Below are 17,977 nucleotides of genomic sequence, written 5' to 3'. Positions count from 1 at the left end.
CCTTTTCAGAGGTTTTTCCCTAACCTTTCTCGGCTCCACATGCTCATACCCGGTCTTCTCTCAGCTAATGGCTCCTCCCCTCCTCCCACTGAGACACTTCTCTTCTTTCAAGCCCATATCTGACTCCTTTACTTCATCTCAGAGAACAGTTTCTTAAAGAGTCTGCCCAAGTGTCCACAATTTCTATTTCTACTACTTTCTAAGAATGAACTTCATTTCAGCCCAGAAATTTACAGATTTCAGCCTCATTTCAAGGGATTCACTAGGGTGTCATAAATACAGAAAATAGAAGCTACTTGGTATGTGTGTGTGTATCTGTGTGTTTTGTGATCAAAAGTGGAAAATATTTCCTGAATTGTAACTTGCTCCTGGTTTGACCTGGTTTAGTTGCAGGCAGATAAAGAAGAGAAGAAATTTTAAAGAACATTAATCACTGCATACCGCCAATGTAGATTTTAGAAAATTTGAGAGAAAACATGTACTTGATCATAACTAGGAAATCCAGTCGAACTGAAATTCTCTCTGTCTTTATAAATTTCTCCTACTCCAGCACTAAGTGTATGGTTTTAAGGCTATTAGGCTAAGTATACATTGCATAAAAGGTTAATATGTACAATTGTGTTAAAATTCCTATCCTCAGTCAAATTTCCTGCTGCATCTGGTTGCTAAGGAAAATAGTCTCTCAGCCATAACCCCCAATAAATACTATTTGATGAGGGTGCTAAGTCTGCAGAGCCTTAGATTTATATCTAAATCCATTCCTGGCACATCACAGGAGGTAGTATACACAGCAGCAGTGGCTTTGCAAACAAGGCTTTCTTCTCTAATCCTATGGCTATTTTTGTTCTACAATGGCTTTCCCTGTTGGGCTGCCATTAAGAGTTGCAAAGATCTGAGAGCCTTAATGACTTGGTGTACCATGAATCCTTTCCATTGAAATACAAATAGAGATGTGGAATTGAGGCTGTGAGAGGTAGAGCAGTAATCTGACTTAACTCCTTGGCACGTGATGCACAATTTGGGCAATGGATGTTTGCTGAGAAAGGTCAATTCTTGCAATAAAAAGCTAAGGCATTCAAGGAATAAGCTTTAGAATCATTTTCTAATGTAAATGGATTTGCTTCCTTCTTTCCTTTAAGCCATGGTTACAATTTTGGTTTTAGAATATGTTGTCTTTCCAAGTACAGTACAGGCCAACGATCTGTTTATTATAGAGAACTTATTAAGTAGACAACACAGTCTGCTTACTATGGCCTTGTGTTAGCTGCTGGGATCAGAGTAAAAATAAAATATGGTTCTATGAGTGAAGGGATTATGGAGATTTGTTTTTTCTCTGTGCTTTTCTACTTTCCAAATTCAATATGCATTACTTTTGTGATTAGAAAAAAATTAAACATAGTAAATTCGGTGGAAAATAAATTTAGTAAAAACTATATGTGTAGGAATCGAAGAAAATGGAAAGGGTTGACACTAAATGTTAACTGGGAGCTAGGATTCGAGGGGATTTTTATTTTCTTCAATACTATTTTTAATATTTTCTAAACTTTACATAAAGAACTTATAGTAATTTTTTAATAGGAGGAGGTATTCAACAAGGGCTAATCAGAAGCAAAAAAATGAGTCAAGAAAAGTTCCTTAATTACCTCTCATGTTAGTTTTGTCTCCATTCTGTATATGGATTCTCTCAATGGTCATTTCTATCATATATGATATTCCAACATTTTCCATTAATCGATTCCCACAAATATCTACAACCTCATTGCTTAGTACTACTTATCCATGGCTCTCTGTTCCAGTTAGCAAGATTCCCTTGCTTGAGTTTGTTATGTTGATATTTTACTTAAAAATACTGTACCTAGACAGTATGATATTGTGTGTGTCAAGCTTGAGCTCCAGGGGCCCTTAAGTTGCCCTGCTTGAAACTCACGTCAGGGAGGACTGGCAGTGTATTGGAAGGGCTGTACTCCACAGGTGGCCCCCACAAGGACCTCTGTGATTCAAAGCCACACTGGAGGCTTTGGTCATTTGTAGAGTAACTGTCAGAAATGGGTTTATATCAGTGAAATGAGAAGCTTGTTAATCAGCATGATGTAAGAAATGAGTTCTCGTTGGTGACATTTAAGTTATTTAAGATACGAGGATTAGTTAAAATATTCAGAGACACTCACCCATCATGAAAGGGTATCAGAGTCTTGTAAGGAGAAAGTTTGTACCTTTAGAAATGGCATCTATGGCTTGATCCCTAAATAATGCCATGTCCAGTCACTGGGTCAGGTGATTGTGACGGCCTGATGCTGACTTGCATGGGAACACAATTCTTCCATTGGAATATTGTCACATCTGCCTCAAGTGAACTTTCTCTGTGAGATGGTAGTTAGAACACTTAAAAGGATAGTTTGCTGGGATGTTGTCAAGCTTATAAAATAGGTTGTATAAAATGATTTTTGTCTGCTTCATGAACGTATGTATAATAAATGTATTACTCAACAGAATTTATGTGGAAGAATTTGGTCTGAATTTTGTATTCATTATAATCTACTCTCAAAATTGTGAGGGAATAGCTAACACTCACCTCATAAAGAACCTATGGGTTAGTATATCCAAATTGGCTTAGGTCAGTCTGCAATGAAATTTTGAATATTAATTTCTAATGCTAGATAATGAAGTCTAGAATACCTGAAATTCTACAATAGATGCTTACTAAATGAATATCTATAGAACACAAGCATTGCATTTTACAACAGGTTCCCAGGACATTGTAGTAAAACTACTTTCTTTAATGAGAAAAATACAGTAGTGGGTATGTTAAAACAAATCTGGAAAATGTGGAAATTTTCAAAGAAAGCATTTTTTAAATCACTTAGAATCTTACCTCCCAGAGGTAACAAACATTATTTTTAAAATGTATTTTTGCAGTTTAGTTTTTCAAGTAAATATTTTTTACTCTTTTATAATCTGCCTTTCCCTCCACTTAATATATTATAAACATTTATACATTATAGTATTGTTTTTAATCTTAATGCACAGGGGATGCATTCCAAACCAAAATCAACAATAGTGATGACAACAGCGGTCTTTACCTTTTTCTGACTTTCAGGGAAATGCATTTGACAATGCTTCATCATTAGGTGTAATATGGCTATTGCTTTGAACTATTCTTCTATTTTTTTTTTTAGGCTGGTCAAGTGAATTCGTGGGAGTGAAGAAGGAACAAAGGAATCTGCAACTGGTTGTGATCAATTAGTTGTAAATACCATTGCATTCAGACGAGCCTATTCTTAATTTAATAATAATTTATATATTAATTATATTTATTAAATACATTATATACACGACATATTTATAAACTAAGCCAGGAATGAATAGCAAATTTTACCCCCCCACCACTGACAACAAAATCTGAGGATATTCAAGTTCTGCATATAAAATGAGTATTTGCACATAACCCATGCAGATCCTCTCGTATACATTAATCATCTCTAGATTACTTATAATAGCTAAGACAGTATAATCAGGGCTTCTAAATATGATTTCCATGTCAAATTAGGAATTTATTATACTTTTATCCACAACTGTTTTATCTCACTATATCCTAGTTTTTATTTATAAACAGTTAAGTATTTCATTTACTAAAATAGTCTTATGTTTTTCTTTAAAGATTTGGATAGTTTTATTCTAATTTTATAATTACATTTATTGTAGCTTAGAGCTATGTTTTTTTTAATTTTTAAATTTATTTTTAATTTTTTTAGAGACAGGTTCTCGCTCTGTCACCCAGGTTGGAGTGCAGTGGCAATCACAGCTCACTGCACCTCAAACTCATGGGCTCAAGCCATCCTCCCACCTCAGCCTCCCAACTAGCTAGGACTACAGGTGTGTGCCACCATGCTTGGATAATTTTTTTTTTTTTTTTTTTGTAGAGACAAGGTCTTGCTATTTTGCCCAGGCTGGTTTCGAACTCCTGGCCTCAAGCAATCCTCCTGTCTTGGCCTCCCAAAGTGCTGTGATTATGAATGTGAGCCACTATGTGCAGCCAGTGTTTTTATATTATATTCTTGCTTCCAATTCTTTTATAATAAACTGCAGTCATCCCTTAGTATCTGTGGGGGATTGGTTCCAGGACCTACCCCATCCACTGACAACAAAATCTGAGGATGTTCAAATTCCTCGTATAAAATGAATATTTCCACATCCTCTCGTATATTTTAATCATCTCTAGATTACTTATAATACCTAATACAGTGTAAATGCTATGTAAATAGTTGTTATACTATATGATTTTTATTTATGTTTTTTTAATTGTTGTATCATTATTTTTTATTGTTTGCTTTTCCAAATATTTTTCATTTGCTATTGGTTGAATCTGTGAATGCAGAACCCATGAATACAGAGGGCCAACTGTACCCATTCATGTGGTTTTTTGTTCATCTCTCAGCTGGAATATGTCTTTGGAAATTTTTTTCCAAGAAAGGAGCATAGAAGTTTAATATCAATTAATCTCCTCACAAACGAAGTTAGTTGGGAACTAAAATGAATACACTGCAAACATTTTCTACCTCAAAACTCTTTAGATATCAGTCTTTAAGTGTCTTCTATATTTAATGTCCCAGAGAAGAAGGCTAATTAGATTTTGTGTTTTGGTAATCTATTTTATTTTTTGCTGTTTTTCTTTGAGGTTTTGTTTGACTCAAAATGATTGGGAAAATGTTCACTAGGCTATGTCCAGGTGGTGGTTTTTTTTCAGTAATTTTTCTGATATAACTCAGAATCCTTGATTTACAGCTTTGGGTCTTTTCAGTGCAGAAAAGTGAGGGAAGAAAAAAATAAATTTGTAGAGCTGAAGCCCCTCATACCCTTGATTGTCCTCAATTTTTTCAGAGAAATTTCCCTCCCGTAATAGCAGGACCTGACTCATATTTCTCTATATTGTCCTTAAAGGCATCAGGAAAATTGTACAGGAAGCCTTCTTCCACCCTAATATCAAAATCACAATGGCTGTAAATCTTTGATCACTTCCCTCCTTTCCTATTCTTACTGCCCTTCCTCAAGGTAGGTTTCCACCAGGGTGGTTATAATAGCTTTCTCATTAGCTGTCCTGCATCTACCTGCATGTATATGTCCATGTGGATATATACATATGTGTATATGTATGTGTGTGTGTATAGGTGTATATATATATATATATATACATATATATATACATACACTCTGTTTTTGTTTGTTTGTTTTTGCTTATTGACTTCAGATCATACTCCAGGGCAAGCAAGGACATTCCAATTTCATATCCAAACCCCATTTTCCAGCTAAGTTGTATGACTCATTTCTCTTCAACCGTACCTGTATATTCTGGTCACAGTACTTTTGCTTATGTTCTTTCATTTTTGTTTTGGTTTTTTGTGGCTCCTTCTCCTATCTTACCTTTCAAAATATTACCTACCTTCCAAGAACCAGTCTTCTTCATGACATTTTTCCCACTTATACCTCCCAGAAACACTTCCACTCTCTGAATTCCCAAGGCCCTTCCTTACCTAGGCTCTAGATTTTTCACCATACTTTTCTTATCCTGTTGTTGGGCTTTATTATACAAAGGGTGGGAACTAGGAACTATGTCTCACTCAACTTTGACTCCCTCATAGTGCCTTGCAGATAACAGTGCTTGATGTTGCACGACTACTAAGCACTGAATGACCTTGCAGATAATAAAACATGTCAATTTTGAACACCTACAGGACATCAACTTCAACATAGAAACTCTCATTCTGAAAGTATTACCTGAACTGGTCCATTAAAAGGTGAAGAAATTCCTTTATTTCATCCACATGACTGAAGCTAGCAAGGTGTGCTCCAAGTGCGTGGCAGAATCTTTCAGCTTCTTCCCAGTTCCTCTTTCTCACAATTCTTTCTACATGGAATACCTTAACAAAACATAATGTTAATTTGTTTTCTGGTATAATTGTAAAGTATTCATAGTGTGAAAGTTGATTACAGTTAAATATTAAATATGGGAGCCCCTGACACGTATTCTCATAGGTGTAATGAAGGCGTAGGTAAATGCACACATACTGAGACACAGAAGGTCCTCTGAAAGTGTCAACTAAAGGCCAGCGCAGATGCTAGCCCCCATCGCCAGATGGATGACTTTCCTTAGCCAGGCTGCAGAATGCTCTCCTGCATTTGTAGGACCTTGAAAGATAAAATGAACCAGCAGGCAAGGCTATAAAGGATGTATGTGAATATGAATGCTTTGGGAGTAGACTTCAGCAAAGAAATATGCTAACAATATAATTCTGAACATAAGGCACTGAGACCTGCAGAAAAACAAGGCTATTTTCTGGTGAGGAGGAATCAGAGAGCCGGCTGCCCTGGCGTGTGAACATCGACATAAGGTGGCAAAACTAAACCTGCCCCTGTGGACTGCTTCTTTGTTTTCTGCTGACTAATTTTCGTCAGCCAATAACTATGGCCAAAGGAACCACAGTTATTTCAAAAGAACAAGAAGAGGAGGAGGAGGAGGAAGAGAAGATGACACAATGACAGGCTGAATTATTGGTCCTGATTCTTCAGTTTTCTGCAATAATATAATTACACGTTCTTGCCACAGCCTCCTGGTGAGTGAAGTACACTTCTCTGTACCTTGGCATGGGGCTTGGCTATGTGACTTGCTGTCAATGGGATATTACTGGAGGTAAAGTAAGCAGAGGTCTGAAATGTGCTTATGTGGTTGGCTTGCCTTCTGGGGCTCCAGGGATTTACCGTGAGAAAAGCAAGCCCCTGATAGCTGCTGCCCCTTCAGCCTGAGCCCTAGACTGAAGGGCAGTGGACCCCAAGTCACAGCCTGGAGCCCAGCACAGCTGACCTGCAGTAGGAAGCAGAACTGGTCATTCAAGCCCAAACCAGATGAGTCAAACCCTAGCTGACCTGTGAAGGTGAGACTAAATATTTGTTGTTATTGCCAGTGAATTTTGGGAGAGTAGCTGACTGATGCAGACCCCAAAATAATTATTTTTACATTATAAGAAGTGATGGAACTCTTAATTTGATAATAAGAATTAGAGGGATGTGAGAAGCATAGTGGCATACAGCTCGCCCAACTCCCCAGGGAAAAAACACCTGGGAGAGAGCCAGTCCTGCCTTTGTCCCTGCTCTGTCTGGTAGGACAAACGTTGGTGTGGGGCTGAGCTGCCTGACGCCAGAGGTTCAGTGATGCCCTGCCAAGGATTCTGCGCTGCTGGACACTTCAGTCACATTATGTATGTCTATGGGAAGGAGCATAATTTGTACAAGGACATGAACTAGGAGAATCAGTAGAGAAATAACTTCATTGAAGGACTGAATGAGAATGTTACTTTACCTTATAACAAGAAAGACCTGAGGGGAAACTATGCCAGCCTTCAGGACAGGGGTCATTAGGCTTAGGCGCTGCTTCCTCAGGCTTAAGTGGTCCACTTATTTTCTTGCAAATTGAAAGTGCTCTGAAGCCTTTGCAGTCCTTCACCTCCCACTTTCCAAGAGATTTTCCGGTAGACATAGCCACGCATCCGCCTGGAGAAGCTAGGATTGAATTGGAAAGTTTAATTGGAAAATTAAAAATTTAAATTAAAGTTCAAACATTTTTCAGTGATTCTACTCTTTATTTGACCCAAGGTGGGGGGAGAGAATAGGAAAACAATGGAGGAAAGAGAGGAAAGAAATGTGTTGTTCAGAATAATGGTGATGATGATAGGTAACACAGAAAAGTGTTTATTGTTTGTCAGATACTCTTCTAAAAGGATTAAATCAATTAAACCTCACAACAAACCTGTAGGGTGGATTCTATTGTCATAATTGAGGTACAGTGAGAATCAAGTGACTTGTTCAAGGTCACAGAATTAGTTAAGTGGTGGATCCAGGATTTGAACCGATGTGGTCTGTTTGCAGGGTTGTACCCCAAACCACTATGCTGCTGAGGATAGTAGTTCAAATTAGCTTAACAACTTTCAGCAGTTTTTAAGCAACTTAGTAACTCTCAAAGCATAACTCTCCCAGATACAAAGTCAAAGGAAGGCCTGGTATGATAAAGGTAGAAGTAGGTATGTGATGATATACATTTGTTTTATGACAGTCATAATAACATTAAAAGGTAGTTTGTATTATCAAATCTACTTTCCAGGTGAAGACTAAGTGATTTGCCCACAATCGTAGGCAGTGAGTGGTAGAATTGAGACTTGAACCCAGATTTGTTTGGCAAAAGGCTGTGCTCCATTTTCCATTCTAACACATTGTCTGAAGTGGGCAGAAGACAAGAAATGTCTCATACATTGGAAAGCAATGAGGACAACTTCTATCCCACCAGAGAAGTCCTGTGGTCTCATGTTTTATACACGGACAGCAAGAGGAACACGGAACTAGGAAAAACAATGCCTTGCTACCCTGGGCGAGTGTGCCATTTTCTGCTGTTCTGCCCCCCTATCTGTGGCTTGCCCATGATAGACCAACTTGTTGAAGTGGGAGCAATAATGGTGAAGAGAGCTTCATGGCAATCTCTTCGCCATGAGCTAGGAGGACACCACTGCACCGTAGCCCAGGCAACAGTGTGACACGCTGTCTCAAAACAAAAAAAAAAAAAAAGGAAAGAAAGAAATCTATGTGTTTTATCCATTAGAATATTTCTAATTTAATTTGAGATGTAACCAGGATTAGCATCTGTATGCTCCATCTTCTACACATAAAAAGATGACTTTGTTACTATCAATAACACATTGATGGTGATGACCATGTATCACAATTTTGTGGGCATTCTCTATTTCAAATGTTGTGTTCAGTGGCAAGCTCACGTGTTCTAATCTCTGTATTATAAAAAATAGACTTCATGATCACCTTAGACCAACACAAGAAAATATAAATAATTCAAGGAGAGAAAAGTAGAATGCTTTATATTAATGACTGCTATCTTGATATTCAAAGCCAAAATCCTCTAAAAAGCACTGGCTTGGAAATCAGGAGCTCTGGATTTTACTAATGCAATAACTAGATGACCTTTGTCAAGTAAATCAGCTAAGTCTGTTTTCTCAACTCTAAAATCAGAAGGGCTATCTGGGGTCCTTTCTGGCTCAAATGTTCTGATTCTATGGCAAATTATGGTCAATGCTTTATGCTGATTGGAGAAAGATGAACTAACTTTCAAAATAAATAATACGTACAAATATAGCCTCCTTAATTCTTACCCACTGAGAATAACAAAAATAAACACATTAAATTTTGGAGAAAGAAGTTAAGCAGAGAGATGAAAATGTAAAGTGCTTCACAATGAAGCTTCTAGATTCTGTTTAACATTTACACAGAAGAGATAACAAAATCTCACACTGGTGGTTCTAGCTCTGAGTTGTCAGATGCTGGTTTTGGAGAACTGAGTTTTCTAACTTCTTACATTGGAGTATTCCCAAGGATTTAACAGGGAAGGCACAGCCACTGCTTCTATTTATGGTTCCATAGATAGACTCTAGTCCTGAAGATCATTTCCCTCACATTTTGAGAGTAAGTGAAGAGCATATTGTGAGGCTGCATTTCACTAGTCACTGTATTCTACTACTTTTAAAGGCCAAGACACTCACCTGGCTCAAGAAATTTCCAGTTGGAAAAGGTTACAGCCTGCTTTATTCCACCAACAGTTGACCAACTATACTCTCCATGTGAATCTACATCTCTCAGGCCAGTCCAGAAGTATCTTGTTAGAGATTTATCATACTTTTTCATCATACCATTTAGGTATTCTTGCTCAAATCTGCAAAAGTAGAATCAAATTGGTGAGTGTTTTACAATGATTGCATCAATTTGAAGACGTACCTTTTTCTTAGGAAGATTGTTTAGCAAAAGAACTGAGTAAAGAGTTTACTAGTACATGTTTACTGATGGTCACACCTGCTAGTGATAGTCAGATTGCAGTTTGTTCCAAAAGGGACCTCATCCTTGTAAATCTTGTAACAAGTTTCTCCATGTCTCTCCCAGCCCTAAATCAGAGGAGAAATATTATTATATTATACTGTTTTCCAGACTTGATGATGTTCCCGTCTGACAAGTAAGTTTCTGCTACGTTGACAGTATCTTAGAACTTGTGGACATTGAGGACATGGCCAATGAATTCATACACGTGATGAAGGTGGGATGCCATTTCTTAGATAACCTCCACAGGACTGTGAGCCTGTGTCAGACAGAAGGTATGACTTGTCTTTACCCTTGGTGCCTGGCTCATCGTAAGGGTTTAACAGTTGTTGGTTGAATAATTTTGAACAGGAATAATATCAGTGGAGGAAGTAAAGGTATCACCACTCAGGATAATAATCATATATATTTTTATAGAAATTCATGAATAGGTAACTCTTTTACCTTCTGTAAGAATGCTGATATGCTATGATTCACTGCCTTCTGGCTTGCTCTAATGTAAATGAATAAAAGCTAGTAATTTCTGCTATTTTCTAAGTTTGAAGTGTTTAATTCTCAACCACCATCTCTAACCAAGAAGGCATAATACCACTTAGGAAATTTTACACAGAGATTTGACATACCTCATCTGGAGGACACATCTTATCAGACCTTGTATCATTCATTTTTTCTCCCTTTTTCTTACATACATATTTAAGTTTTTCTTCACATGATTGGACTTTCCATTGACCTAGCTTTTAAAAAAGAGACAAAAGTATTTGCTCACAAAAGAAATTATTTGTCATATATTTAGAATTGAACTCACAAAAACTATGAAAAAGAGAGAGGGAGAGAGAGAGGAAAAGAGACAGAGAGAAAGAGAGAGAATGAATGAATATAAATGAATAATTAAATGTGAGCACACACTCCCAGAAAATGCTACCTAACAGGCCTGCAAGGCTGTGACTCATAGCCTGTTATTTCAGCATCACCTCAAGGGCACATTGTGGATGAATTAATTTTCTTATAAGAGGAACAATAAAACCATCAAAAGACACTCGGTATGGAAGTTCAAGAGAGAAGAACTCAGCCCACAGTTGCCAGCATTCTAGTCTTCTTCCATATGACATGGCCAAAGTTTGTCCACATGTTAAAAACTTTTAGGAACATCAATTAATGTCCCTGTGTCAGTTTCCTCATATGTAAAATCATGGTGGTTGGAGTAGCTACTCTCCAAGAATCCTAAATCAAAAGTTTCTTTCAACTCTAGCCTACATTTCAAAGTTTTCTCTTTCAAATATGCCACTTAACATTAATTTTCCTTAATTGACTAAGTCACTCTGCTTTCTTCAAATTAAATTTTAATGAGTCAGTTGTGATAAGGGTCAGTTTTGGACATTGGAATGCTGTCTAAATATGCTATCAGTTCACTCTGCCTCATGGGATCTTATTTCCATTTTGTATACTCTCCTAAAGACATCTTGGATATCCTTTTAAATAGAGCACCAAATGTGACACCTTCTTAAATACATCTTTACTAATGAAACACTTCCAAATACACATACCATTTATTGCTTCCACTCAAATCTCTCTAGATGTCTGGGTGACACAGTTACCCTCATAACCAGTTAGATGTCCACAGGAAAGTGATATAAACAAACAAATAGAGGTACATATACCCTTTATGCACAAAATATATCCTATTTTGGGTTATTAATTAAAGCATGTTTAAGAAATGTCAGTCATTCTACAGGAGTATAATGTTTTCCGAACAAAGACCTAATTTTTAAGTAAAAATATTTTTTCAGTTCTCAAAGTAGGATTAATATAAAACAATCATAACATGAATTCAGCAGATGAAAGTTTTCAGGTTAAATTGTGGCTATATGCCAAATATCACACTATGGCAGAAAGGAGGGTAGAAACCCTGGTCCTGAGAGGACGCAGGTTATTAGATCCAGTTTGGCACAAGAATCTAAGTTCTAACAAGATTCTCTATATCTGTTTCAGACCAGAGAGGATGATCTCAGTATCTCAGTAGGAAGTAGGTTGGTTATTTAGTAATTGCTTTTATTTATCTTTTTTCAGTAGCTACCAGAAAGACAATCTACAGTGCTCTTATCTTTTATTTTCTTTCCCACTTGAATACAAATATTCCAACCAAAGTAACCCTAGTATTATCTTTAGGTATAACAATAAGAATATAAATAAACCATAGGAGGTTTCCTACCTTTCCTAAATAGGACACACAGTTGGGGGTCTGATTGTAGGGAACATTTGGCTCATTCTCATCCCAGAATGTTAGAGTAACTTCAGTACCATCTGACCACTGAAATAAAGTTGGTACATTTATGTTCTTAAGGCCTAGCCATATTTCTTCCTTGGCATCTAAAAGAAAAATGTTTTATTTGTTGGTTTTACGCAATTACATACTTCAATATATACATCATTATACTAATTTTTACACTCTGATATGGGGTTTTAAGAGCCTTTGTGGTATTGTTAATTGGCCTATAAAATGTTGATAAGGCAGGCGGGTTGGGTAATGAGGCTTTGCAAGTCACTTATGCAAGTAAAGTACACAGGTAGAACAGCTCTACTACGATCTGTATGCAGGGTGTTTCTGATATTTGGTGTAGATAAACTTTGCTTTATGGGGATTAATGAAATTCTATAAATATAATCATAGATATTCCAATTAGAACAGAAATATTGTCCACTACTGCCCTGGAATGACTCTACTGCCTCCTCAAGTAAAACGATGAGCATGAGGCTGGCACAGAATAGGTATCTACTACCAGCTATTATTATTGGTGAATTCTAGAAAGAGGTCATAATACTGGCAGTCTAATATATTTTTGTTTACCAGTCTTTAGCTTTCACATAATTACTAAGGTGAAATAATTATCACGTAAATTTTTGGAGCAACTTAACTAGAATTTATCTCACAAGAAGAGGAAGATTATTCAATTAATGGTTGTACTGTCAAATTGGTAGCCACCTGGCACATGTGGCCATTTAAATCCAAGCGTAAATTAACTAAAATTAAATAAAAGTAATAATTTGGTTCCTCGGTTGCCCTAGCTACATTTCAGGTGCTCAGAAGCCACACATGGCCAGTGGCTGCTACATTGGGTGGTGCAGGTTGTAGAATAGTTCCATTAACACAGGAAATCCTACCGGACAGTGCTGATCTATAGGATCACGTTGTGAGCTTTTCATTCCCACTAAAAGCCTGAAAATAGGGATATTTAAAATGCCTCAAACCTCTCGAATAGGATATTTTTAAAAACTTACCCCCATTATGGAGTTTTGTGACAACCACCTCCACGTCTGCTAGAGAATGAATGCTGATGAGGTCACTACTGAAGGCTTTGCATTTCACATGTGCCTCATCCCAGGATTCACTTTTATTTACCAGCAGATAGCAAAATCCATTATTTGGCAGCCAGCCTGCATCACAGCGGGTATCTGAATATGTCCAAACATCTGGGGGAAAAGCAGCTATTTATATTCCAGTAAAGATACATCTGTTTTAAATCAATAACATTGTAAATTCTTCTTTCTTGAATAATAAGGCTTCTGGAAAACTGGGGAATCTGACATCAGATACTGCAGTGACATGAATTTATGTGGTGCCTACCACATGAATGATGTATCCATGGCATCAGAAGAATTCCTATAGGGATTCAGATAATGATGTGACTTTAACATGACACAAATGTGCTACATGGCTGGTCACAGGCTATTTAAGGGGTGTAGACACAATCAGCAAAGAGACTGCCCTTAATCCTAGTTAGACAGAAGAAAGGCGTGAGGTAAGCTGGTTGCTGACAAGTCTTTTCCTGGGTTTGGGATTTGTTATGTTTCCCTCTAGTCTCTGCTTTGAGAAGATTATAATGAGGTCGAGTCTCCTTTTCTTGTATGGTCAGCTTAGCAGGGGATGTGCATTCATGCTCACTGTCGAACAGAGGACGGGCAGGAATTTAAGGAACAGAATAAGACATCTATATACCCCACACCCAAGAGATGGCAGCTGGGGAGGGAAAGGGCAAAGGACATCTCTGGACCTCTTCTTTTCTCCCCTCTGCTCGACAGGGAGTCCTTGTGGAATTAGGGATTCTTTGTTTTGACCATGATAAAACTCACAAGTGAAGGTCTTATCTCTCTAGAGTAGAGAAAAAGAGTGATGTGTAAAACCATATAAAATACCTCTATCCATGTTAACAAAACTAGAAAGTGATTTGGTTATTCAGACTTCACTCATGCAGAACCACTTGAAATATTTGTTATAAGAAAACACAGCATCTTAAAACTGTGGACAGTTTATTTTTTACTGAAGGATAAAATTCAGGTTGAGCTAGCCTCTCTCACTTGCAAGATAACTCAATTAAGTTTCTGAACTAGCACTTATTATTATTATATTTCATAATTATGATAAAGGAACAGGGGAAAAATATCACCCATAATGGAACTTAATACAATCATTTTCATATTCTAGTCTTTGTTTCAATGAATACGTATCTTTACAAGATTAAAATGATAAGTAGGCATATCATTTTGTTTTGCTCTTTATATTTTCCTGCTGGCACAGTTATTTTAATAACTGCATATTATTCAATCATGTGGAAACATCATGATTTACTTAAGAATTGCCACTGTGAGATATTTACTTAATCTATCATCAGTTGCTATAGTTTATTTTCACTTGTGCTGGCTTTTCTATTATGCCTTTTGTTGAATGGATTAAATTTGGTTTGAATCAACTCAGAAGATAAATGTTCATTTCCTCTTATTATCTTAAAACTTCCTCCTACATTCCTTCTTCTATATACCTATTTTCTTTCTTAAAAATTGCTCTATGTTCCTTTTTGAATGGAAATTTAGATGCTTTATTCCCTTCTCCCATAGTTCCTTAAAGAAGAACATTTTAAAATTACGTTTATCCTCCAGTTTTGGTATTAGTTTTTCTCATTCAGTGAGGATTTAATCAAATACCCAGCATACATCAGGACCTGTGCTTGAACAGGTCAAGGCAGTCCTCTTTTCCATTCTTCCAAAACTCCTCAAACTTCTCTGCTCCTCAAAACTTCAGCTGTTTTTGTGCCCCTCTTACCCCAAAATTCCCTGGAAAAAACCCCTCGTGTATACATTTTGTCCTTTTGTACCTCTCCTTTTTTACCTGATTTTTCAGTGCAAAGACCTGCCTGGCAAAGAAGGATAGAAGAGGGGCAGGAGTTGCGGGGCAGGGGCTGGAAAAACCTGGGACCACTATTGTGTCCATAGTGTTTGACTCAGCACAGAGGCATGAAATACGTAAGACCTGTCAGTATAGCAGTGGTTCTCAGACTGGAGCATGCATCAGAATCACCTGGAGGGCTTCTTAGAACACAGAATGCTGGGCCCCACCCCTAGAGTTTCTGATTCAGTAAATCTGGGGTGGGTCCTGAGAATTTGCATTTCTAACAGGTATAGGTGATGCTAATGCTCTTGGCCTGGGGACCACATTTTGAGAACCACTCCTCTAGAGGAAAAACAGCCACCCATGAATAGAAATATATATTCTATCTAGAATATATCTACATTCTTCTGGGCATGTACATATTTTTACCTGATATTCTTCGTTGTCTCAACCAAAGCTTTATTCATATATAGTTGATAATATCTAACGACAGGATCAAAAATCAAGTACTTTTCTGCATTGGCAGTATCAGGTGAAGGAAAGGTGGGAATAGATCTCTGAAAAGGATTTACTTGATTTCACAAACTTAAGATGTTAAGACCTATTTCTATGAGGAAATGAGAAAGATACCTGTTGACTCCACTGTATCATTTAATGGTTTCCTGCAGACGTAGGGCAGCTGAGCTTCACAGGAAAAACTCTGCCACAGGCCAGACTCGGCGTCCATTCTCGCACAGCTTGACCCACCTATCGTAGATGCGCTGGGCCTATCTTAAAGGGTAGGATTTTCAGAAAGTTAGAAGAAGAAGGCCAGGGTGGTGATTAAAAAAATAATTTTCTGCTTTTATAGGAACTCAGAGTTAAAACTTTTAACTAAATTGAAATGTATAAGCCTCAATGGATAATCACGTGCATTAAAGTGCCTTTCGTCTAAAATATAGGATACAGGGGAAAATACTCTAATATATTATAGTTAATTTGAAAAACAAAAACCAAATCTCTGTCCCAAATGACTTCCATGTCATATCCTATGGTGAGTAGCTCTTAATCTGCTACTCTATATAGTAAAAATATTAATTTATGATTCTATAATGCCTTTAAGGCCTTGAATTAAAGATTATCTTTAAAGATTCTATTTAAAATAGAGTATTAATTTATTTACTAATAAGGAAGTTTAGTAAACTAAATTAACCAAAATGACTAATTGGTATTTTATTGCACTTAAACTATTTTTCCTGTGTGTGTACAGTATGTATTTGTACTGACCTGAGTGTTAACTTTTAGGTTCCTCATTTGTCAGAAGCCTAAGATTTTATTTTTAAAAATATATCTAATCCTTTTTTTTGGAGAAAAAGTCTTTGGCTAAGTAGGTTTTGTTTATTTAATTCACTATAAAGTTTTCTTTGAGTTATTTATTTATGTTACAAACTATAACCACCATGTTGTCAGTACTTGGGTGCTATAGTGGAGTGACCCCACGAGTTTGAAAATGAGGGAATATTTCCATATTAGAGTTAAGCTGAAGATGAAGCACAATATGAGTAAGTCATAGACATGTCAAGTCCCCTAAGAGGGGACAAAGAATGACTCCTGGCTTATTCTTACTTAAAAATGCAGGGTTGCTCCAAAGGTCAGAGATAAATGCTTGGTTGCCCATGGTGTGGTTCACCTGGCTATAACAGTACCACAATCAGGAATGGCTTAGGAGAAAACAATTCTTCCAAGAGGTAACCATGATAAGAGTTGTCAAGATCTGAAACTTTTATAAGCTCTCGGTGAGTGAGAAGCTCTTGTTTTTTGGAAGCTTTTGCTCTTTGCAAAGCGAGGGAAGGAGCAGTTACCTGGGTCCCAGTTGAGAAAGTTTAATGGCTTGTGGTCTGACCATTCCCAGCCTCTAGCAGAGTACAGCTGATTTAAACCAATCCAGAATATTCTAGCAATGCCTTCTTTTTCTGTAAGAATTACATAATTTTAAAAAGTGACACAATTGCCTAAGTTATTATCCAAATCAGACTTAAGTTTCTACTAATAGCACAAAACCCTAAAGGCCTTGATTATAATAAGGCAGGAATCCCCATAGGCGGCTGTCTATGCATCAAAGGCAGGTGATGCTGATAGACAACAAAACTTCGGACCATTGAGAAACCCAAAGTCTGATAAGTTAATTCGATTCTGCTTTCCTATCTCCTTATCCAATCGTCTTTCTTATTAGGTAAGAACAGAATCTTCTCAGAGTAGCCGTTTCACTATCTATTTATAACCCTCTTGTACTAATATAGAAGACTTATCAAAAGTAGTTTCCATTGTACTTCTAGATTTTGAAGATCTGAATGTATTCCAGACTGACAATTTAAACTCATGAAACGCATATTATTTGCCAGGCACTAGTAATATAAAAACCAAAATGAAAAAGTCCCTTCCCTCATGAGAATTTCAATCTAATACAAGAAAACAGACATGGATCCCCCAAATGGTAAATTGTTTCTAGGACTTGGTCAGAAATACTGCTGAGCTGTTTCAAAAGCAATGGAATATATGGCTCTAGAGTCTGAAGGAACATCTGGATTGGCAATACAGAATGAGACACCCACCCACACACACACGCTGCAGTGAAGATGCATCATTCAAATTTATTTAATATTATTTGACAGCCAGATGCCATCAGCAAAAAACAAAACAAAACAACAACAACAAAAAAAAAAAAACAAAAAAACAAAGAGAAAGAGAATCAGGGATAATTTAAGCAGTGAGGCCAGCTTCTGAAGTGCCACTCAATGTGCGTACACAAAAAGTGGATGCCATCATGCTTGTATGGGTCCATGTATACTGGAAAAAGAATGAAAAGAATGTGCAAATGATTGTAAGGATTTTCAATACTGTTTAGGAAGTCAATAGTAT

At 37.0% G+C, this 17,977-nt stretch overlaps 1 protein-coding gene across 2 annotated transcripts in view; it reads right to left on the bottom strand.

Moving 5' to 3' along the window:
• LOC123643627 (CD302 antigen) overlaps positions 1-17,977 on the bottom strand; it is a 125,507-nt gene that overhangs the window by 84,755 nt on the left and 22,775 nt on the right. For both annotated transcript variants that reach the window (XM_045559230.1, XM_045559232.1), the window contains exons 5-13: positions 16,921-17,031; positions 15,710-15,850; positions 13,195-13,386; positions 12,128-12,285; positions 10,542-10,652; positions 9,898-9,986; positions 9,591-9,760; positions 7,352-7,551; positions 5,773-5,915 (exon numbers count right to left, since the gene is read on the bottom strand). In XM_045559230.1, the coding sequence (XP_045415186.1) occupies positions 5,773-5,915; positions 7,352-7,551; positions 9,591-9,760; positions 9,898-9,986; positions 10,542-10,652; positions 12,128-12,285; positions 13,195-13,386; positions 15,710-15,850; positions 16,921-17,031 (1,315 nt within the window). The remainder of the gene's footprint in view (positions 1-5,772; positions 5,916-7,351; positions 7,552-9,590; positions 9,761-9,897; positions 9,987-10,541; positions 10,653-12,127; positions 12,286-13,194; positions 13,387-15,709; positions 15,851-16,920; positions 17,032-17,977) is intronic.

The sequence above is a fragment of the Lemur catta genome, chromosome 8, assembly GCF_020740605.2.
Source record: "Lemur catta isolate mLemCat1 chromosome 8, mLemCat1.pri, whole genome shotgun sequence".
Taxonomy (NCBI): domain Eukaryota; kingdom Metazoa; phylum Chordata; class Mammalia; order Primates; family Lemuridae; genus Lemur; species Lemur catta.
The sequence above is the reverse complement of the archived record's forward strand: the minus strand, read 5'-3'. Positions and strand labels throughout refer to the sequence as shown.